At 38.3% G+C, this 24,553-nt stretch overlaps 1 protein-coding gene across 3 annotated transcripts in view; it reads right to left on the bottom strand.

Moving 5' to 3' along the window:
- PLCB1 (phospholipase C beta 1) overlaps positions 1 to 24,553 on the bottom strand; it is a 797,636-nt gene that overhangs the window by 155,346 nt on the left and 617,737 nt on the right. For all 3 annotated transcript variants that reach the window (XM_055133540.1, XM_055133538.1, XM_055133539.1), the window contains 9 exons: positions 23,872 to 23,939; positions 21,670 to 21,766; positions 12,825 to 12,909; positions 11,494 to 11,618; positions 10,327 to 10,481; positions 5,751 to 5,915; positions 3,684 to 3,783; positions 1,394 to 1,498; positions 138 to 247 (listed from right to left, as the gene is read on the bottom strand). In XM_055133540.1, the coding sequence (XP_054989515.1) occupies positions 138 to 247; positions 1,394 to 1,498; positions 3,684 to 3,783; positions 5,751 to 5,915; positions 10,327 to 10,481; positions 11,494 to 11,618; positions 12,825 to 12,909; positions 21,670 to 21,766; positions 23,872 to 23,939 (1,010 nt within the window). The remainder of the gene's footprint in view (positions 1 to 137; positions 248 to 1,393; positions 1,499 to 3,683; positions 3,784 to 5,750; positions 5,916 to 10,326; positions 10,482 to 11,493; positions 11,619 to 12,824; positions 12,910 to 21,669; positions 21,767 to 23,871; positions 23,940 to 24,553) is intronic.

Here is a 24,553-nt window from a genome sequence, read left to right as displayed (position 1 = left end):
TTCTATGAAAAAATGCTGACCCTAATAATAGTGTTATTCCAATGCACAACTTTCATTTCCTGAGTGTGAACCATAGTGACTAAGTAGGAGTGTAAATCATGCCTAATGCCAAGTTTATGGTTAGAACACCAGCTTACCTCTTTCTTTACTTCTTCTTCATCTTCTAATGTCAAAGCCGCTAACTGCTTTGCTCTCTGTTCCATTAGATTCACATATCGAATTGGGTTTGACAAAGCTTCAATCACATCTAAATGGGGAACAGACACTTACATAAATGATGCTGGAAGTTTGGATTACCATCCTTCCATATATTTGACCAAAAAACCATCCACTCATCTCTCCATGCATTCATTCATCATCCATCTACTCACAAATATATCTAGCTATTTTCAGTTTTTCCACTTCTCTGTTAATTATTCATGAGTCTCTCTAGCAAGTTTGGAAGTGTAAAATCTCCTTGTTGAAATCTTAAAAACTCAAAAGGAGGTCATCTCTGAAAGAGAAATGGCTTAAGATTCCTCTTAGACTGTCTCAATACCCAGATTCTTTAGATTCTTTTATGAAAATTCCATTGATTCCAGAAATATCTCCACACTTGTGCTATCTGGCTTAAACAGTACTTTATAACAGAAGACATTTCCTATAAAAGAATGCTCTTCAGGGGCTGGAGTGATAGCATAGTGGGCAGGGCATTTGTGTTGCATGTGGCCGACCCGAGTTCGATTTCCAGCATCCCATATGGTTCCCCGAGCACCGCCAGGAATAATTCCTGAGTGCAGAGCCAGGAGTAACCCCTGTGCATCACTGGGTATGACCCCTCCCCCAAAAAATAAAAGAATGCTCTTCAGACTGTTGGAACAACGTAAAGATTTGGCACTATGAGTATTACTCACACACAATACACACACAACATTGATTATCTGCAATGAGGTTCAGTTATGATGCACCATTACATGAGATACGTACTCTAAGTTTGTCAGATAGTTTTTGCCACTCCTCAGTAATATATTCCCAGACCATTTAACACTATAGACTTTTAAACTTATATCATTCACTGATATCATCACATCAATTTCTCTAACTTTAGAACTCCACTCATGAAAGGGTGCCTGAAGGCAAATTCTTTATACAGTCTTGATTGCAGTACCATACCACATGCATCAAGATGTGCTGGGGCTATAAGAATAATTTTTCAAGTGGATAAATATTCTCAAAACTTTACAAAAACATAAATTAAAATTCATTCACAAGATTTGGGAAATTTCCCTCAGAGCACGCATTAGAAATGAGGGTGGAACTAAGGTTTAATTCTTCTGATTTTCGTTAGTCCAACTTTCCTTCTACTATAAACAAAAATCTTGCTGGAAACATCTCTATGCAATAGATTGCTCACCTGCATATGTATCTGGGACATAGTCCTTCACCTCTATGTAGACAAAGACAGCTGGCAGCATCAAAGGCTGGTTCCTTTCATTCCTCAGAGAGACATAGTGATAGCCTGGACAGTGACAATGATACCACATATCACACATTTTCTTCACAATGTTAGTCAGATACAAGAACATTAATGTGATATGATTCATGCCTTTATTTTGCATGACTCTGGGTGACAAATAGTTCACTGCTTTCTCGCTTGAATCCCATGAGTTGGAGAGATCTCAAACTATTTTTATTGGTGGAATATGGAAGAACAATATGAATTCAGATAATTTTCCTTTCTAGCCATGTTTTATCCAACAAGAGAATGCAGCTTGTCACAGTTTAAAGTGTTGCTTCAGGGGCTGGAGCAATAGCACAGCGGGTAGGGCATTTGCCTTGCACGCGGCCGACCTGGGTTTGATTCCCAGCATCCCATATGGTCTCCTGAGCACCGCTAGGAGTAATTCCTGAGTGCAAAGCCAGGAGTAACCCCTATGCATTGCCAGGTGTAACCCCCCCCCAAAAAAAAACAAAAACAAAACAAAAACAAAAATAAAGTGTTGCTTCAAATTCATTCCCTGTACATGATTTCTTTTTTTTTTTCCTTTTTTGGGTCACACCCGGCAATGCACAGGAGTTAGTCCTGGCTCATGCACTCAGGAATTACTCCTAGCGGTGCTCAGGGGACCATATGGGATGCTGGGAATCGAACCCAGGTCTGCTGCGTGCAAGGCAAACTCCCTACCCGCCATGCTATGGCTCCAGCCCTGTACATGATTTCTTGACTGGTGGCTTAGCTGTACACTTTACTTTTACCAATGGGATGCAAGTAATGTGGTACATCCATAATGTTAAAATGTCCTGCCAGAATTATGTTTGTTCTTATGCCCTCCAATGAGCTGCCCTGAAACATCCCTAGAGAATCACTGTCCCTTCAGCCTAGTACCTGAATAAGCACATAACCAGCCTCTATCCAGCCCAGAGCATGACTACTACATGGCTGTGCCAGTCAAATCCTGTCAACTAAGACCTGTGAGCATGAAGAAAAGCACTTGAAATATGTCACTGAGTCTTTAGATAATTTGTTGCACACAATTATCATGATAAGAGGTGACTGATTCAACATGGCATGTCATCAAAAGCAAAATAGGAAAAAAAATCAACAGCAATCCCCCTTCCCCCATAGAACCGCCAAAGTTATATATAGTTTTTAATAATCAACAAGCTCACACAGCACCTTATTTCTCCCTCAAAAAGTCTCTAAGAGGGTGCACGCTCCGCCAAGATGCGACCTGGGTGGCCACACGTTTGTGCAGCTGCTCTGCTGATGATCGACCACAATCCAGAGGCCAGCTAGACTACTTTTGGTACCAGCAACTGCTTCCAGCAATATCTCTAGACTGTGAACGAAGCCATAGCCCCATGCTGGCCGAGGAGGGGAAAGATCTTTCTTGCTTTTTTTTCCTTTTTCAGGGAAAATCGGCTTGGCATCTGCCATATTATGAGGACCGTTAAGGAGGTACAAACTTGGTGGCGAGGGAAGAAAAAAAAAGTTTTGAACTTGAAACAGTGGGACACGTGGGCAATCAATCTCTGGCTGGGGCGATACTCGTGCGCACTCCACCAAGATGCGACCTGGGTGGCCACACGTTTGTGCAGCTGCTCTGCTGCTGATTGGCCAGGATCGGAGGCCAGCTAGACTACTTCTGGTACCAGCAACCGCTTCTAGCAATGTCTCTAGACTGTGAACTAAGCCATAGCCCCATGCTGCCCCAGGAAGGGAAATGATGCAATTTCTAACATAAATCTCCCTGGACTTAATTACTAAAATACTAAAATACAGAAATCCTAAACTTCATATCTCTTCATTCTCAGCAATGGAAAACTAATTATCAAATGCTTCCTTGTCAGCAGGGCTTTTTTTTTTTGGGAAATTCCAACAATAATTGTGAATTTTGTGTTGAAATATGGAATGTAATCAAGGTAAAGAGAAAATGAAGTGAAATTTATCAGCTATGTAGGCAGGGGTGGGGGACTGGAGGGGTGGGAGGTATACTGTGGTTTTTGGTGGTGGAATATGGGCACTGGTGATGGGACGGGTATTTGAGCATTTTATAACTGAGACATAAGCCTGAAAACTTTGTAACTTTCCACATGGTGATTTAATAAAATAAATAAATTTTTAAAAAGTCTCTAAGAATCATATGAGGCAGTGATGGTTTTCTTTAGAGATCTGATTAAGAGTCTCAGCAGACTATTCATACCTGGCCGAATAGCTTGTACTGGCAAGATCCGGTGACCAATAAATTTACCTCCTTCTTCATAAACTGCTATCCTCAAACAGGCCAGGGAAGGAAGAACTACCTGCAAGGACATTGAAGACACATGTGATTATAGGAATTACTACCCACAAGAAAGAGTTAGAAAATGTTCAAACAGGCCTGATTTTTCCCAGTTCAAGACTTTTCTACAAACAGATTAAATTGAAAGTCACATTGTTGCTCTCTAACTTAGACTACCATTTTTCAGCTGTATTCTAACTGTGCCTTCTTCTGATCTCCTTTCCCTCCTGTGTACCCCGCTCGCCCGTTCTACTAGTAGCTTCCCTAGTCTTGGGCCATGAAAGCCCATTTGTGGGATTCTTAACCTATGGCATCTCTGGAATATCCTGGGGTTCTACAGAGGATGCCTCCTGGTTCAAGAATGTTGATTGGAAACTTACAAAGAGAAGAGTATTAGCAGAATAAGACTTCAGCCATTGTAATTGCCTTGGCCTAATGAGGATTTTGTTCAGTACATAGACCACTGAATTTGATATGAATACTTTTAACATAGAAATGAAAAAAAAGCTTTAAGTCTGACTCCAAGGAGTCAGTGATCTTATCATTGTTCGATCATTTATTTTTCTATTCTCGAAGCAAATGATTATTTTTATTATTTGAGGGTGGGTATCCCAAACAATGCTCACAGCCTCTAGCAGGCAAAGAATGTACACAGTCATCTCCTTAGATCTAAGCAAATTATTTTTCACTTTCAATGCAAAAGCAGATATAAAGCATTTAGGATAGGTTTCAAAATGTAATTGCTTTTTAAGTGTGTAAGTTTCCAAATCAACAACTAAGTAATTGTTCATTTTCAACTTTCAATGTACAATTCACACTTATATTCCATGTCAAGAACATGAGATAAGAATATTGTAGTCTTGAAAGTGAATTTTGAAGGGCTGGAAAGAGAGTATAGGAGATAGGATGCTTGCCTTGCATGCAGCCAACCCGGGTTTAATTCCAGCATCTCATATGGTCTCCTGAGCACTGCCAAAAGTAATTCCTGAGTGCAGACTCAGGAGTAAACCCTGAACATCATTGGGTTTGGTCCAACACCCCCCCAAAAAAAGCCAAAAGATTAATTTGTGGTAACAACAGAAAACTAACATGTATGACAGTTTTCTAAATGCTCCCAGTGTTTTAGGTAATATTTATAATAGCTCAAGAAGTATATTATTTCATCTAATAAACATATGACAAAATCTAAGTAGAGAGACCTTTCACATGAATACTTCCTTTGCATAAAACTGTCTTTGCATATATTTTGGCCAAATAAGTAAAAGGGTACAGTAAGAAAGTCTACTCTGCTTTCTATTTCACTTCTCTTCTTTTGTAGAAGGATGTATGAAGAGTGTGCTTTGTGATGAAGGCAAAAAGAATGGAAAATGTATTGATTATATTAGAAAGAGTGCAGACAGCTCCAGCCCAGAAGTCCTGAGAAGGTTCCCCTCTTCCTTCCCTCAACCCCTCCTCTCTGAGACGGAGCCCTCCTGGAATCCCATGCACAAGAATTGAACTTAACTCTGGAACCACATCCCTAGCTTGATACTCTTTTTTGAAGTTTGGCTTTCTTTCCCTTAGCTATACATTGTGCTCTATGGTATAACTGGTGTGTGTGTGTGTGTGTGTGTGTGTGTGTGTGTGTGTGCCAGGACTCAAACCTAGAGTCTTATACACATGCATGTGAGGCATGCACTCTATTGTTAGCCATATACTGGGCCCTTAAGGGATATAATTTATCTCTTATATTATGAGAGGATACTGCTTTTCAAAACGAAGCTTTCTAAAATAAATTAATTTAACATATCATTTTGAAAATCAAAACAAATGGTTCACAAAAATCTTTAGTAGTTATCAAGATAGCTTTGAAACACTATGGCTTTATGAATATGTACATTCCAAATTAAGCAGTAAAAAAATTTCTAATTTTATTTTTCCCTCAGAGTAAAAGTGCTGAGATGTGACTGGGATACACATTCACATTTCATATTAAGGAGAGAGACCAACCTTTTTGAACACAATGGGTTCTTCTTCCCAGATGGGATTTACAGCATTTCCTTGTGATGTCTTGGTCTTAAATGCCTTCCTCCTTGTGTCCACAGGCAAACCAAACATATCCACTTCCACGTAAGTCCCAACTTTCTTATCAGAAAGAAATTGACCCGAAATAATCTAGAAAATAATTCAAAATGGAACTTGATAAATAGTAATATGGGAATGCCTTAAAGAGATACAGAGGTTGATGGTGAATGTTAAACTATAACAAAAATGAAATAGAAATGGGAGCACAGGTATAATTTGTTTTTTGGTTAAAATTGGAAGATTAATATTGAAAATTTTTAAATTAGGACTTAAGACAAATTGTATATCAATAAAAATGGACAAATGCATCAATATGTGATGATATTATGCCATTTAATCTGTGATATAATTATTCAATATAAAATATTGATCTATAGACTAAACTGAAGTAAAGGATTTCTTAAAAATTTTTAAGTGTTGCAATAATTATTTTAGCATATTTAAAGTGAAATTAAAAAGCAATTACAGAATGGATGTGAGATACATAGTAGAAATTCTAGCATTAAATTTTTAAAAATTATTCTTGTTCACAAAATTCAACTTGCAGAAGCAGTTGTAAAAACCATGTTATTCAGTTTTAGCATTGTTACACATTAACTAACAAGGAACAATAATATTGTGGAGTCAATAATTTTACAGGAACATGCCTGCCTCTTTTCTAACAGCATTAAAAAAAATCCTTGTGTCTTGATTGTTAAGAAACAAATCATAAGTGTGAAAAAGGCTAATAAAGGGAAACAAAATCTTCTGCTTAGTACCAGCAGGGGGCAGCAAACGCAAGTCTTGATGAATCTGATTTATCTGGCAAAACCCAGACAAAACGAGAGCAAAATAATGGTTAGCAGGTGTTGATTGAAGCTAAATCACCTTGAATGCTGATGTGGACAGAAATTTTGAACAAGTTATAGAGAGAGCCATGAGGAAAATGTCTGAATTTGTTTTAGGACAATTCACAATACATGAATGTTCTATAAAGCCTGAGGAATCTACAAATCACAGTCTGTTTAATTTGTGGTTTTACATGAGAATGAATTATTAGCTATTTTACAATATGTTTGACAATTTAAAGTGGTGTGAATTACACTGGTAAGACATGTGCACCAAAATTTTTGCATGCTGAGATGTTTGATTCCAAAAAATGTCCTTAACTAAGTTAGTAACTTTAGCCCTTCGTATCAACATCAGTAAAACAATGACAGAACATCTATGGCACTATAGAATCTATGTCAGGAAATCGATTAAAACAAAGACAGATGTGAGCTGTGTCTTGGCTTTATTTGAAATCACACACAAAAGTAAATTAAAAACTTTTGTTTAATATTTAAAAATTCATTGATAATATCTAATTTTTCTGAGTGTGAATATTTTCCCAAAATAATGGGGTTAGAAGGAGGCAGGGGGTGGGGAGAAAAACTGAAACCACTGGTGGCAGGAAAAGTACCCTGGTGAAGGGATGGGTGTTGGAACATTATATAACTGAAATCCAATCATGAACAACTTTACAAATGTGTTTATCACTGTGATTCTATAAGAAAATATTTAGCAAGAAATAAAAATTAAAAAAAGGGGCTTGAGTGATAGGACAGTGGGTAAGGCATTTGCCTTGCACTTGGCCAACTCGGGTTCGATTCCCAGCATCCCATATGGTCCCCTGAGCACTTCCAGGGGTAATTCCTGAGTGCAGAGCTAGGAGTAACCCCTGTGCATCGCTGGGTGTGACCCAAAAAGAAAAAAAAATTAGCACTGTAGCCCCGTTCTTCATCGTTTTGCTCAAACGGACACCAGTAACATCTCCACTGTGAGACTTGTTGCTACTGCTTTTAGCATATCAAATATGCCATGGGGAGCTTGCCAGGCTCTGCTGTGCAGGCGGGATACTCTTGATAGCTTGCTGGGCTCTCCAAGAGAGACGGAGGAATCGAACCTGCGTTGGCTGCGTGCAAGGCAAAGGCCCTGCCCGCTGTGCTATCGCTCCAGCCCACGGGAATACACTACACTAGAAAAAGGAACACTGTCCCTCTGTAGTGAAGAGGCAAAGTATCTGTATCTATATAAACTATTAGAGCCAATACTATCATAATCATGGGACCCAACTTACAAATAATTAAACTTAAAGATAAGAGTACTGGGGCCGTAGTGATAATACAGAGGGTAAGGCACTTACCTCGCATGCAGCTGATCTGAGTTCACTCACCAGCACCCCATATAGTCCCCTGACCATTGCTAGCAGTAGTCCCTGACTATAGAGGCAGGAGTGAGCACTGAGCACTGTTGGCTATGGCCCCCAAACAAAAACAAAATTGTTACACAAACAAAAAGGTACCGTCAAGGAGCAAGGCTGGGGGTGGGAGGGAATCTGTGTTCAGTAGTGAAAGGATGGGGACACAGGGTGATGGGATTTAGTATGAGAATATTTTATGCCTATATACCCATCGGAAACAACCATGTAACTCATGGTATCCAAACAAACAAATAAGCAAAAAACTGGGGGAGGTGCCATACTCAGCTGTGCTCAGGGATCAAACATGGTGGGGCTCAGGGAACCATATAGGGTACTAAGAATCAAACTCAGGTCAGCTGTGAGCAAGGTAGATGTCTTACCTGCTGTACTATCTCTCTGCCCTCTAAATACATACATATATATGTATGTATATACAAACATATGCACATATATATATATATATACTCATATACATATTTGTTTTTTGGGTCACACCCAGCAATGCATGGGGGTTTCTCCTGGCTCTGCACTCAGGAATTACTCCTGGCGGTGCTTGGGGGACCATATGGGATGCTGGAAATTGAACCCAGGTCGGCACATGCAAGGCAAACGCCCTACCCACTGTGCTATCACTCCAGCCCCAATATATATATTCTTAAAAGAACATTTTAAAGTGAATTCCAGGGCTGGAGCATTAGTACAGTGGGTAGGGCACTTGCCTTACATGTGGCTGATCCAGGTTTGATCCCTGGTACCACATATGTTCCCTGGAGCCCAGTCAGGAGTGATTTCTGAGAGTAGAATCAGGAGTAAGCCCTGAGCACTGCTGGACCAGAAACAGAACAACGAAAGTGAACTAAAATCTCTCATTCTAGAAATACTAATGGCCCCTCCCACTCCATGAAGAACAGTAAGTCATCTTTCTCCAGTCCACCAATTCTGAGACTTCTGGCCAAAGAGCAAAAAGACCATTGTTAGGATGGGGTCTTTTAAAAAAAGAGAATCATGGTCATGATAAATCTCCCCAATTCATATTGATTTAGGTTCTAATTAAATGAATTTCTCCTATACTTAATTCTTTTATTAAGTGCCACTTAATTTATTCCTTTATCAATTAAGTGCCAGCTAATTCTTTTATTAATTACATATGTCTTTCCTAAACTTCTAGTGTGGATTCTGTCTTTAAAAATATATATGTAGAAAGTGGAGGTTTCTCTAACAATGATACTTTCATTTATTTAATTTTATACATACATACTCACAATAGTCATTGTAAACTCACTTCTGTGGGCCTATTCTCAGGGGCTATTACTACTGGCCATTTATATTCCATGACATTGTCTTACAGATTGTTCTGTATTTGTTCCTCTATTTCTAACTTCACTCAGCATGACCCTTTCTAGTTCATTCACATAGTAGTGAATGATCAGATTTCATTTTCCCTGATAGCTGCACAGTTCCATTGCACTATGCATCACAGGTTCATTTGTTTTGTGCGCTTGGGGTTGTTTATAGATCTTGACTATTGTGAAAAGCACTGCAATGAACATAGGAGGGAAAATATATTTTTTGAAATACTGTCTTTGGACTCTAGAGATAGATACTAATAAGTAGAATCACTTATGAAAATTTAACTTTTTTATGTTTCCTTAATTTTTCTCATAGAGGCTGAACCAGGTAATATTTCCACCAGAATCGGATGAAGGTTCCTTTTTCCACATTACTCCTCCAGCACTGGTTGTTTTTGCTTTGCTCGCTCTTCCTTCCTTCCTTCCTTCCTTCCTTCCTTCCTTCCTTCCTTCCTTCCTTCCTTCCTTCCTTCCTTCCTTCCTTCCTTCCTTCCTTCCTTCCTTCCTTCCTTCCTTCCTTCCTTCCTTCCTTCCTTCCTTTCTTTCTTCCTTTTTCTTCTGTGTGGTGATTTTTTGATGTTTTTACTACAATTTCCCCTATAATAAGTTACTAAAAGCACTTTAAAATATATAATTAATTGAAAATCTGTATGTTTACTTTGAGCAAGTGTCTGTTCAGCTCTCCTTCCAATAGTTTGATAGGGTTCTTTGTCTCTTTTATGAAGTTTCGACTGAGAGAAAATATTTGTTTGCCTCATTTCTAACAAAGGGTTAATACCCAAGATCTAGAAAGCATTCAGCTAAATTATTAATGAATAAATATCTCTTTGTTTATTCATTAAAATAAATGAATTTTTAAATTTATTTTAATAAAATAAATAAATGTAAAGCTTTTATTTTTAAAAAAATTGTAATAAAAAATTGTACATACCTTAACAGATAAAGTGTTGGCCACTATCCCATCTACAATGCCTTCAGTAAATGGATCAAAATGCTTGTCAGGTCTCCTCATGAACTCTGGCTTTAATCTGTAGCCACTCTTTCCATTGTATTCATACATCCCCATGTTTATCTGCATTGCCAGATCTAAACATCAAAAACACAAGTCTTACTGTTACTGTACTGTTGCTTTAAATTTGGAGTAAGAAAGTAAGATTGTTGAAATTTGTTATTCCCTATTTCAAAGAAATATTTATTAACTGTAGGAACATAAGAAAATCAGATAAGATAAAGATATTGAGCCGTAATCTTGTTTGAAGCGATCAATGATTACTTTTTCAGGAGTAACAATTGAGGTTCAATATTCACATCAGAAAAACTTTCTGAAAAGTCCTGCTAAAATACCTTACAGAAAGATTAAGGCATTTTATATTCCCTTAACCCTTGCGATTGAAATTTATATGGAAATTCATTTCACACACTGGCTGAGTTTTGGAAAACTATTGACCATAACCTTTGTCCATTAGATATGCTCCATGTATAGTTGGACAACAGTAGTAAGTGATCATAGAAGTGTACATTCTAAAAAAGGAAATCTTGTGTTCTTGTAAATTAAAAAGAGCATATACTATTGAGACATAGGAAAAGATATATATATATATATATATATATATATATATATATATATATATACATACATGACTCTTAGAGAGCCTGGCAAGCTACCAAGAGTATCCCGCCCTCACGGAAGAGCCTTGCAAGCTCTTTTTTTTGAGATTCTAAGGAGATCTGAAGTAATTCCTTGTGATATTCGGCTAACCAGGCCAGTGGCTCAATACTTGGACCCAAAGATGAGATGGTGCTTAGACCCTGCAGCCTGGGGACCACCAGGACTCCTTTGACGTGGCCTCTAGAAAAGTATCTGGAGATGCTTAGGAGGTCATGTGGTGTCGAAGTGAAACCCAGGTTGGGCACAGAAATAAATATTCTTTTCTAGTCCCTGGCACTAATATTATTTTTTTACTGAAATTTGCTTTACTTGTTTTTTTTTTTTAATCAAACCTGGCAATTTTTCTCCCCCAATTACTTGGATATGGCTAAAGACACTCAGCCCTGTGTCTTTATAACAGAACAAAGAGACATTGACTGAGGTACTCACCTACTGTCTGGAAATTAAGGGCGACCATTTGGCAACCTGCATTCCAGAAGAGCTGGGGCATGTAGTTGGATGAATCCACACGTGTTCCTTTTGGATATATCCTGCTAAGCTGCATTTTGTTATATCTGGACCATCATGTTAAGTAGTGAATACAGTTCTAATTACAATTAGCAAAATTAACTGAGGGGCTACCTTAAATATTTGTTATTGACTGGGAAGTAAAGGAAATTTTGATGACCTCATAGGTCTAGTGGATAAGGTAGATAAAAAAAATAAAAGAATTCTGAACAAATGGGATATTTGTACATTTATTATACAAATTCAGCATTAACTTGGCAAAAACTGGTAAGTAAAATTTAATGAGGGAGATAAATGGTTGGAGTTAAAGTCAATGTGATTTTTTAGAGATTATTAAAGACGAGCTTAATGACTTCAGACCTATAAGAAAGCTGAAGCGTGTCAAATCATGTGAGAGGATGATATTATGTTTGGCAGCAGCAGTTAATATGAACTGTATGGCTATTTTTGAAATGCACTCTGTTCAATTTTCTTAACCTTCTCTGGGAATGCTATTTGCCAAGGCTGTGGCGTTCTTTATGATTGATAACAAGGCAAATATAGCACAGAAGGCTTTGACCTTGTTTCATATTTTGGTTTCTATCGTCACCAGTTTTTCAGCCTGAGAACCATCTAGCTACTGGACAACAACATGCCATTAAAACACAACTGACTGTTTTATCGCTGTAAGGAAGAGGCCAGTTAAGGTTTTGAGTTCAAGTGGTCATGGTGTGCAGGAGATTAGAGTAAACAGAACTGGAATTTTAATTTATTTTTATATGTTTGCTAGTTATTAAATATAGAGAAAGTTATTTGGTTTTCCTATACCTTCTTTTCTTCATCTATAAAATAGACTGACCAATAACTACTCCCAATGGCCATTGTGAGGGTTATATAAGGTAAAACCAGGACACAAACCTGAAACCTTCTATGTTGTCCTTATAACAAAAAGCACACCCAAAAACGTATCTTTTTTTTTTCTGTTCTATGCATGAGGAAACTCAGAGGATTAAGCAAATTGCCAAAGAGCAAACTGTATGATGGTGTGAAAATAACCTTGAAATCTGGGCTTTCTTTACTCCCAGGCCAGTTCTGCTTTTCATGTGAGGTCACTCCACTTAGCATTGGTGTGAAACCTGAAACTGGTTTTCATGCGCAGGTTACATACATATGCCATTTTATGTATCTTTATCCTTATCAAAACAAAAATTAATCAAGGAACACATGGCTTTTAGCTGAGCAAATTCAGAAGTCATTCGTCAAATCAAGGATACTCTACAAATTCCACTGGAGTTTTTGTTAGTTGCTCAAGTCCTTTAGTTTCCACGAAGGAAGACATTTCGAAGCTTCTATTTCTCTCTGAGTTAACAACAGAAACAGGTGAGAAAATTTGACATTATAAACAATAACATAAGATACAGGTAAACATTCAGTAAAATTGGGGTCACCAATCCTCAAAAAACTGATATTCCATTTTCTCTTTCTTGTGATCTACTTACTTGCAACAAAAGTTGAGTCTTTTGCACTATAAAAGCTGTCAGTTAATAAGGGAAGTTTAGCACGATCAGAAAACCTTCTTTCCACAAGAAGAAAAAGGAATAAATAACTACAAAGCTCCAACTCTATACTTCCGTAACAATATGAAGAAGCAGCGAAAATCCCCCCCACCAAGAGAGGGAGAAGAAAAAATTCCAGAAACATCAATGGGGGCTACTCACATCTACGACCTCTCAGATAAACAATTTAGAGAGGAGATCTGTAGGAGAGTCGACCTACTCCAAGCAACCATGGAACAGACATCCAATAAACTAAGGGAGGAGATGAATGAAGCACTGGAACGGTCCACCAAGAAAATACAGGAAGAAATGAGAACAGAAATCTCAAACCTACGAACGGAAGTCACACAAATAAAGGAATCGGTAGACGAATTAAAAATCTCTCTAGATGCCCTCAACAGTAGAATGACTACAGCTGAAGAAAGAATCAGCGACCTTGAAGATGAGCTGCAGAAAGCTTATAGACAACAACAAATCATGGCCAAAGACCTCAAAATGGCTATAGAGCGAATCAGAGCCCTGGGGGATGACTTCAAGAGAAACAACATAAGAATCATTGGAGTACCAGAACCACAGGGAAGTAACCCCAATGAAAAAAACACAGTCAAAGACATCATTGCTAAGAAATTCCCAGAGCTGGAGAAGGCAGGCATCCAGATACAAGGAGTCCGAAGAGTACCAGCAAAAAGAGACCCGAATAAAAAGACTCCAAGGCATATCATAGTCAGAATGATGGATGCTATGGATAGAGACACAATTCTGCAAGCAGCAAGGTCAAAGAAGGAAATTACATACAAAGGAGCACCCCTCAGATTTACAGCAGACCTGTCAGAGGAAACCCTCCGAGCCCGAAGATAATGGTGGGACATAGTGAAAAGACTCAACGAAATGAATGCCTCACCAAGAATACTTTATCCGGCTAAACTCTCACTCAAACTCGAAGGAACCATACACTACTTCTCGGATAAACAACAGCTCAGGTCCTTCATAGACTCAAAACCAAACTTGAAAGAAGGTCTAAAGGGGCTACTGTAAGACAAGGTGGAGCCACATAAAAACAACAAATACCACAGAAATATGACACAAAATTCTATCACAATAATCTCTCTCAATGTCAACGGCCTAAATGCACCCATAAAGAGACACAGAGTGGCAAAATGGATCCAGAAATTAAACCCATCATTCTGCTGCCTGCAAGAAACACACCTGAACAAACAGAGTAAACATAGACTCAAAGTCAAAGGATGGAAAACAATCCTGCAAGCAAACAACCCCCATAAAAAAGCTGGAGTGGCCATCCTAATATCCGACAACATAGATTTCAGGTTGAAAAAGATTAAAAGTGACAGCGAAGGTCATTTTCTGTTTATCAAGGGATATGTACAACAGGAAGAAATCACACTCTTAAACATATATGCACCTAATGAGCGACCAGCTAAATATTTAAAACAACTCCTAGCAGACTTCAAAGAGGACATCACTAACAGCACAATAGTAGTTGGAGACTTCAATATGGCCTTATCGCCTCTAGATAGATCGACAAGAACAAAACTCAACAAGGAAACACTGACTCTGAAAGAAGAAATTGAAGAGAGAGGCCTAATAGACCTATACAGGGCCTTACACCCCCAAAAGAAAGAATACACATTCTTTTCCAGTGCACACGGAACATTTTCTAAAATAGATCATGTACTGGGCCCCAGAACATACCTCAATAGAATCGGAAAAATAGAAATTGTATCAACCATCTTTTCAGACCACGATGCGCTGAAGATAGAAGCTAACCACTCACTGACACGGAGAATCAAGTCAAACATTTGGAAATTAAACAATTCAGTGTTGAACAATGAGTGGGTCAGGAAGGAAATCAAGGAAGAAATCAAAAAATACTTAGAAACAAATGAGAATGAAGACACGAGCTGCCAAAACCTATGGGACGCAGCTAAAGCTGTGTTAAGGGGAAAATTTATAGCTCTCCAAGCATTCCTCAGGAAGGAAGAAAGGGCCCACATAGACAGCCTGACTTCACGACTCAAGACCTTAGAAAAGGACCAGAAAAAGGAACCCAAACCAGATCGAAGGAAAGAAATAATAAAAATTAGAGCAGAAATTAATGACATGGAAACCAAAAAGACAATCCGAAAGATCAATGAAACAAAGAGCTGGTTCTCCGAGAAAATAAACAAGATTGATAAACCGCTAGCAAGACTCACAAAGAAAGAAAGAGAAAGAACCCTAATAAATCGAATCAGAAATGAAAAGGGGGACATCATAACAGAAACCAGTGAGATTCAAAAGATCATTAGAGACTACTTCGAAAGTCTATATGCCACAAAACAGGAGAACCTAAAAGAAATGGATGGATTCCTCGATTCCTACAATCTCCCAAGACTAAACAAAGAAGACTTGGAATACCTGAATAGACCCATCAATGTTAAGGAAATTGAAACTGTGATCAAAAACCTCCCCAAAAACAAAAGCCCAGGCCCAGATGGTTTCACTGGCGAATTCTTCCAAACATTTAAAGAAGACCTGCTGCCTGTTTTCCTCAAACTTTTCCAGGAAATTGAAAAAACAGGAAATCTCCCAAACAGTTTCTATGAAGCACACATCTCCCTAATACCAAAAGCAAACAAAGACACCACTAAGAAAGAAAATTACAGACCAATATCCCTGATGAACACCGATGCGAAGATCCTCAACAAAATACTGGCAAATAAGATCCAACAACTCATCAAAAAGATCATACATCACGACCAAGTGGGATTCATCCCGGGGATGCAAGGATGGTTTAACATTCGGAAATCAATCAACATAATCCACCATATCAATAAAAGCAAAGATAAAAACCATATGATCATATCAATAGATGCAGAGAAAGCATTTGACAAGATCCAACATCGTTTCATGATGAAAACCCTCGCCAAAATGGGGTTTGGAGGAACTTTCCTCAAGATAGTCGAAGCCATCTATCACAAGCCTACGGCAAGCATTATCCTCAACGGGGAAAAACTAAGGGCCTTTCCTCTGAGATCAGGCAAAAGACAAGGATGCCCACTCTCACCACTCCTCTTCAATATAGTACTGGAAGTACTTGCGATAGCTATTAGACAAGAAAAAGAGATTAAGGGCATCCAGATAGGAAAGGAAGAAATCAAACTCTCACTATTTGCAGACGATATGATACTATATCTAGAGAAGCCTAAAACCTCTACTAAGAAACTCTTAGAAGCAATAGACTTATACAGTAAAGTTGCAGGCTACAAAATCAATACCCAAAAGTCCATGGCCTTCATATATGCAAACAATGAGGCAGAGGAAAGGGACATAAAAAAAGCAATCCCATTCACAATCGTGCCCCAGAAAATCAAGTACCTCGGAATCAGCTTAACCAAGGAAGTAAAAGACCTCTACAAAGAAAACTACAAAACGCTACTCCATGAAATCAAAGAGGACATGAGGAAATGGAAACATATACCCTGCTCGTGGATAGGGAGAATCAATGTTGTCAAAATGGCAATACTCCCCAAAGAATTATACAGATTCAGCGCGATCCCTATAAGGATACCCATGACATTCTTCAAAGAAATGGATCAAGCAATCTTAAAATTCATATGGAACAACAAACGTCCAAGGATAGCTAAAACAATTCTTGGGAAAAAGACGATGGGAGGCATCACCCTCCCCAACCTCAATCTTTACTACAAAGCAGTAACAATTAAAACAGCATGGTACTGGAACAAAGGCAGAGCCGTAGACCAATGGAACAGGGTGGAATACCCTTACACACAACCCCAAATGTATGATCATCTAATCTTTGATAAGGGAGCAAGAGATGTGAAGTGGAGCAAGGAAAGCCTCTTTAACAAATGGTGCTGGCACAACTGGACAACCACATGCAAAAAAATGGGCGTAGACCTTGACCTGACACCATGCACAAAAGTCAGATCAAAATGGATTAAAGACCTCAACATTAGACCACAAACCATAAGGTACATTGAAGACAAGGTCGGCAAAACCCTCCACGATATTGAAGATAAAGGTATCTTCAAAGGTGACACAGAACTAAGCAATCTAGTAAAAACAGAGATCAACAAATGGGACTACATTAAACTAAAAAGCTTCTGCACCGCAAAAGATACAGTGACCAGAATCCAAAGACTGTCCACAGAATGGGAAAGGATATTTACACAATACCCATCAGATAAGGGGTTGATATCAATGGTATATAAAGCACTGGTTGAATTCTACAAGAAGAAAACATCCAACCCCATCAAAAAATGGGGCGAAGAAATGAACAGAAACTTTACCAAAGAAGAAATACGAATGGCCAAAAGGCACATGAAAAAGTGCTCTACATCACTAATCATCAGAGAGATGCAGATCAAAACAACCACAAGATACCACCTCACACCACAGAGACTAGCGCACATCCAAAAGAACAAAAGCAACCGCTGTTGGAGAGGATGTGGGGAGAAAGGGACCCTTCTTCACTGCTGGTGGGAATGTTGACTGGTTCAGCCCTTTTGGAAAACAATATGGACGATTCTCAAAAAATTAGAAATTGAGCTCCCATTTGACCCAGCAATACCACTGCTGGGAATATATCCCAGAGAGGCAAAAAAGTATAATCGAAATGACATCTGCACTTATATGTTCATCGCAGCACTGTTTACAATAGCTAGAATCTGGAAAAAACCCAAATGCCCTAGAACGGATGACTGGTTGAGGAAACTTTGGTACATCTATACAATGGAATACTATGCAGCTGTTAGAAAAAAGGAGGTCACAAATTTTTTATTTAAGTGGATCGGCATGAAAAGTTTCATGCTAAGTGAAATGAGTCAGAAAGAGAGAGACAGACATAGAAAGATTGCACTCATCTATGACATATAGAATAACAGAGTGGGAAACTAACACTCAAGAATTGTAGAAACAACTACCAGGAGGTTGACTCCATGGCTAGGAGGCTGGCCTCATATTCTGGGGAAAGGGCAACTCAGAGAAGGGATCACCAACTATAATGTAGTCGAAGGCCATGTGGGAGAAGGGAGTTGCGGGCTGAATGAGGGCTAGAGACTGAGCACAGTGGCCACTCAACACCTTTATTGCAAACCACAATAGCTAATTAGAGGGAGAGAACAGAAGGGAATGCCCTGCCACAGTGACAGGGTGGGGTGGGGGGAGATGGGATTGGGGAGGGTGGGAGGGACGCTGGGTTTACTGGTGATGGAATATGGGCACTGGTGAAGGGATGGGTTCCCGAACTTTGTATGGGGGAAGCATAAGCACAGATGTGTATAAATCCGTAACTGTACCCTCATGGTGATTCATTAATTAAAAATAAATAAATTTATTAAAAAAAAAAACAAAAAAAACCAAAACTAATGGTAACTCCATGAGCTTCCACAAACATGGCTTCGGTATGTGGGTACCAGGACTATGTTTCCAAACTGCATGGAGGCACTGGAACTATGCAATTCCATCCCGGCTTCCAGTCCACTTCTGACCCCAGACGTCACGCCCTCAACCTTTCCCCAGCGCTATCTTGCCACACTCAGCGGTCAACACAGTGCCAAAGAATGCTCCAGAACCCAGACCGAGCCGATAACACTGGGGTGTCCCAGATGGAGCAGGTGCAGTCTCCCCGCCTTCTCCAGATGGAAACCCGGGACCATGAGTTTCTACAAACATGGCTCTGGTATGTGGGGACCAGGAGTATTTCTCCAAATCTTTCCTGACCTTTCCTGATATACAAAAAAACGTGTATCAGGAATGACTCCTCTGCCCCTGAACAATCATGATCCCAGAGGCACACAAATCAATCTTGGAAACATAGCAGCTGCTGGCAGAAATGCTCCTGGACCATAAACTAAGCTATGGCTCTGTGCCACTCTGGGAGGGGAAAGGGTTTTTGTCCCTTGGCTTTTTGCCCTTTGCAGCAGCAATGTATCACCTTTCAGAGACAACTGGACAGAGAGTTAGGAGTTTTCAGTGATGGGGCACACGGAAAATCTCGAGTTGGGGGCAGCAGGGGTGGAACTGGCCCTGCTCCCTGATCAAACAAGACCCCAAGCAGCTGCCCATGAACAGCTCCTCTGCTTCTGAACGGGCATGATCCTAGAGGCACACAAACCAATCTCGGAACTCAGTGACTGCTGACAGAAATACCTCTGGACTTAATTACTAAAATACCAGAATTCCAAAACTGTGTGGCTGCTTTAGCGGCCTTGTGACATCATATGCTCTTCATTATCAGCAATAGAAAACAAATGATATAATGATGCCTTTTCGGCAGGTCTGATTGTTGGGGGGAAATTCCAAATAATAATAGTGGGTTTTCTGTCAAAAACGGAATGTAATCAAAGTAAATAGAGAGTGAAGTGAAAATCATCTGCCACACAGGCAGGTTGGGGGGTGGGGGGGTATACTGGGGTTCTTGGTGGTGGAACAAGTGCACTGGTAAAGGGATGGGTGTTTGATCATTGTATGACTGAGACTTAATCCTGAAAGCTTTGTAACTGTTCTCACAATGATTCAATAAAAAAAATTAAAAAATTAAAAAAAAATTTGAGTCTTTTGGTCATCTCTTTTAAGATTTTCTGCTTGGAAGAGCTATGCATATGGTTGTGAAAATTAGGGACATAAGGATTTGGGATGGGGAAATGAATTTTGGTTGTGACAATAAAAGCTGCTTTCTCCTAAGAATCGAGATTCTGTAGGAATCCTTTTTCTAAACCTAGTCAGATTGGTTTGGGGAAATCTGTTTGGGATTAACAGAGAACATAGATAGATTGCTGCTAGATGCTAACAATCTTCTTTATACCAACATTGTCCACGGCCATGGTTTATATATTATGACACAAATAACTAATTTGTCATACGGAGTTATGTTATTTTAAAGCAGAAGAATTTTTGGGAAAAATTTCAGACTGATGGCTTCATTTTCAGATTAGATAACAGAGACCAGGGGAGATGAATATGCTAAAGGCTTCACTATTCTAGAACACAAGAGAAACATTTTGAAAGTGAAATCTAAGTTTCCAATTAGAGTGAGAAAGAAAATAATGCTATCTGATGTTAGAACAATCCCATCAGTTTTCCCAACTTCTTTCCAGTTAAAGTCCATACAGTGATATATAGCATTAGAAAAAATAATTGTACAGGGTGGTTAGAAAATTCTGTTTGTTTAAACAGTTTTCTTTGAGGCCTTTTCCTTTGATATCCACTTCAAAATTTCCATATTTCTTTCTAATTATACTTACTCTCCTTTCACCATTTCCTCAACTTCTCTAATTCAATCAACTATGAGTTACATACTTATTTTTGTCCCATCAAATTATATGTTATTGTGACTAATTATTTTGACCATTATTGTTCATTATACTAAGACAATTTAATTATGTTTTGCAAATAATCTGCAGTATTCTTTAAAAAGAAACTAAGAAAAATGATATGAAATACAATGATAAAAGTATTTGTGTGCAAATCTTTGGCTGATGCTATTGACATCAGAATTTATAGGAATCTACATTAAATTTTTCCTTCTCAATTTTGCTTCTATCTAGAACTTTCTGACTCAGCAAATAGGAAGACCCATTTTAAAACAAAGGACATAGATAATAGTAATAAAGGGAAAAAACGACTTTAGAATGTTTCAAATTGAACAAAATGTGGCAAAAATCATCAACAGTTATAGAGAAGATGTTGAAGTATTTCTAATTAAACTGCAATGGGAGCTAAATCCTCTGTCGCAGAGACCCAAACACCATTTCATTCACACTCACTGGCAAAATCATATAGAAGTGCAGTAAGGTTTTTGTATGTTCATGAAAATCATTCTTTATAAGAAATGTTCAATTTTAGGTAAAAATCTACTTTTTTAAGAACACATGCTTATGAGCCATTCAAATCTGAAGAATTCTTCTAACACTTCATGCAAATTTAAAAAGTGATTTCAGTGTATGGATATTTTTCACTAAGAGAAGAAGCGATAATTTTCTTTGCACCTTGTATGGATGTGAGGTTAGATGAAGGAAAAACAAAAGTGATATGAGATTAATTATATGTTCTCCTGAATAAATGAAATAGAAAGTGGACAAATGGCAACGGGAATGAATTGACTGGTTCAATTTCTAGCCATTAAGGTTAAGCATATGGCTGCCTCCTTTCTAGGGAATTGGTTTATTCCAACACTGTCACTTACATACAGGATGCAGATGTGACTATAAACAAAAGTCTAATACACTAATGTCTAAAACACTTGATTAGTTATACTCTGGCCTATTATCTTTTAGGCAACCATGAAAGGCTTATAGACCTGTTACATATTTTGGAGAAATATCAATGAATATTTTCTGAGTCATTATATATACATACATAAAATATGAACATATGTAAATAACATAGTCAACCTATATGCTTATTGAAGATTTCACCAGCATCAAATAGTTCTATTAAAGGTAATATTTCTCCCTTTGTTTTGGTCTCATTACCTATGTTACAAATATGTTCATTATATGCTACACTAGGGTTTTTTTTTTCCCTTCTAGGGAAAACTTACTTTTTGAAATTTCAAATGACTCAAACTTGACTGGCTGAATATAGTTCACCAGGTTGGACATCTCTTCTGTGGCCATGGCCTCACTCCCAGCAGTCCCCTGGAAACACAATCAAAAGAAGATCCCAGAATCAGAGCAATTGTCCTAGAAAATGTCACCAGACTCGGAGAGCAGAAAATCTTCCATCCTTTTCTGAACATACCGTCTGTAGAAAGTTCAGCAGAGGAGAAAGAAGAAACAATGCCTGTCATTAAGAAGTAGGGTGAACGGGATTACAGAAAAATTTTAGAGAAAGTCTCCGGTGTGCCACAGGATTGATAACTTCAACAGCCCTGGGGACCTTGTTAAAGATGTAGTATCTGAGCCCCCTCCACAGGCTTCCTGAATCAGAATCAGGCATTTTTTGTTATAAGATGTTCAAAATGCAAATGAAGGTTTGAGAAGCACTGAACTATATCTCATTTGTGATCAATGGGAGCCTGAATCCATAGGTGATGTCTAAGATGAACAAATTAAGAACTCACTACACCAGGACAGAAGATCTTTTTTAAAAGCTTCTTATAGAGGCTGGAGCAATAGCACAGCGGGTAGGGCATTTGCCTTGCACGCGGCCGACCCGGGTTCTAATCCCAGCATCCCATATGGTCCCCTGAGCACCGCCAGGGGTAATTCCTGAGTGAAGAGCCAGGAGTAACCCCTGTGCATCGCCGGGTGTGACCCAAAAACAAAACAAAACAAAACAAAAAGCTTCTTATAGAAGAGGCTGGAGTGGGAAAACTGCTACTGTTTTTCTTGATTAGCTTTCCTCCCTCTTGGTCTCAAAGCACCTATTAGACAAGTAATATAATATCGCTGTATCACTGTCATCCTTTGCTCATCAATTTGCCAAAGCAGGCACCAGTAATGTCTCCTCATTGTGAGACTTGTTACTGTTTTTAATTTATCAGGCTCCAGACTTACATGGCCTGGTTTTAAATCCCACTACCCTCTATTTAGAAGCTCTGCAGACTTGGGTAAGTCACTCAACTGTTCTGTGTCTCAGTTTACATTACTTTTAGAAAGTTTTAATGAAGAGGAGAACTACTGTAATAATGGCAAGGACAGACTTCTTCAAATGGATGGAATATTTCACTCACACTTAGAAAAGAGAAAACATGAAAAGAAGATTTCTTTATAAAACTCAAGTAGTGATATTGAAATTCAATGGTAATTGGCAAATAGTATTTTGTAAGAAGACCATACAATTGGTAGAAAGATTTTTAATTAACAAAATAATTGATAAAAATTATGAACACTTCAAATAATTCTCAAGTAGACTATTTTTATTGTATCAGTTTTAGTCCTGGACAATAAGTTGGAATTTAGCAGGGGAATATAAAACATTTTGATTATGTTACAGGAAATTATTATAGGATGTAGCATATAACTTAATTATTTGCTGTATATTTGTATAACTAAATTACAAATAGCAAGTCTTGAGACAGATTATTTCCAATATATTTTAAAGAGGATTCGGTATAAATTTTTTGTTTGTTTTTGGACCACACATGGTGGTCTCAGAGATTATTTCTGGCTCTGAAATAAATCAGGGACAGAAGCATACAAGGCAGGTATCTGATCTGCTGTACCATCTCTCTGACCCCAAATTTATGACCACATTTCTTGCTAATGCAAAGTTTCAGGATTCCAAGTAACCTATCATAGATTTGCTTCTATATTCTGTGCAATTAATATTTTTGAACCGATGAAATTATTCAGGATGTTTGCGCTGTAATCAGCAGATAGCTGTGGTTGTTCTATACTCATAACAATGGAATTAATGTCATATTTCTGAGGTTTTTTTGAAACCTCAGTTCTAATTTGAATTTTCAATTATTTGACAATCGGCTTAATTATCTCAAAAAGTGAAGCAGGTGGATGGTGCATGTAAATTGTCATGAATTTAAATACATGCATCCTGCTTTGATAAAATGCAAGGCCAGGAACACGATACTTTATAAAGAACTTTGTTCAAAGTCTTGTTCTTTTCTTCAGGGATGCAACTTTAATCTTTAATGCGGCAGTGTAAAAGTTTTTAAGTGAACTAGAACCTATTGGCCACTAGATGGCAGAAACTGACCATGAAAATGTTCCAGGGTACAGTGTTCCGGCAAGGTAGTGAAAAACCCAAGTTCGCACAAATCAAGCCCCAGACACCCACCTACCTCATCCATTGAAGATTTTTTACAGTCATCATCATCGTCGTCATCATCACTTTCAGTATCAGCTTCTCCTGTTGATGTTTAATGATACTTAATGAAGTGGAATAATACACAAGGAAGTAAAGTCAAAAGCACAGATCACAAGCATGTTACCAGTTTCTTGGAACTTGACCTTTGATAGTTTTGAAATGATCTGGGGCATTAATATTACTAATGACAGAAATTAGAATGACATGATGAATAGAGCCATTCCCCCTAAATTTTTCTTGTGAGTGTGACTGGAAATTTACAAAGGTTACAGGAAGTTTTTTCTAACTATGTTTTTCTAACAGTTTTTCTAACTATGTTTTAAAGACATGGGACATCACGTACTAATTAGTTTTCTAGAGTACATGTGTCCTTTGTTTGCTTTATTTCATGTATGGCCATTGCTTAGACACCCTGGAGCCACTTGAAGTTCACAAAAGTTCTCAAGAAAGTCAAGAAAGAGAATTTTAGTCTGGGCAGGAATGGTGAGGCTGTGGTTACATCCCTAACTACCGGTAAACAAAAAGACATGAGTATTTGCAATGCAGATTTATTTGATGGGTGCATTATTGATACAATGCATGCACTTTAGAAACTGGTGATAATCTGTTTAAACAATGAACCCCAGAAGAATGTTTTAAATCATTATGCCTGGCTA

The sequence above is a fragment of the Sorex araneus genome, chromosome 3, assembly GCF_027595985.1.
Source record: "Sorex araneus isolate mSorAra2 chromosome 3, mSorAra2.pri, whole genome shotgun sequence".
Lineage (NCBI taxonomy): Eukaryota > Metazoa > Chordata > Mammalia > Eulipotyphla > Soricidae > Sorex > Sorex araneus.
The sequence above is the reverse complement of the archived record's forward strand: the minus strand, read 5'-3'. Positions and strand labels throughout refer to the sequence as shown.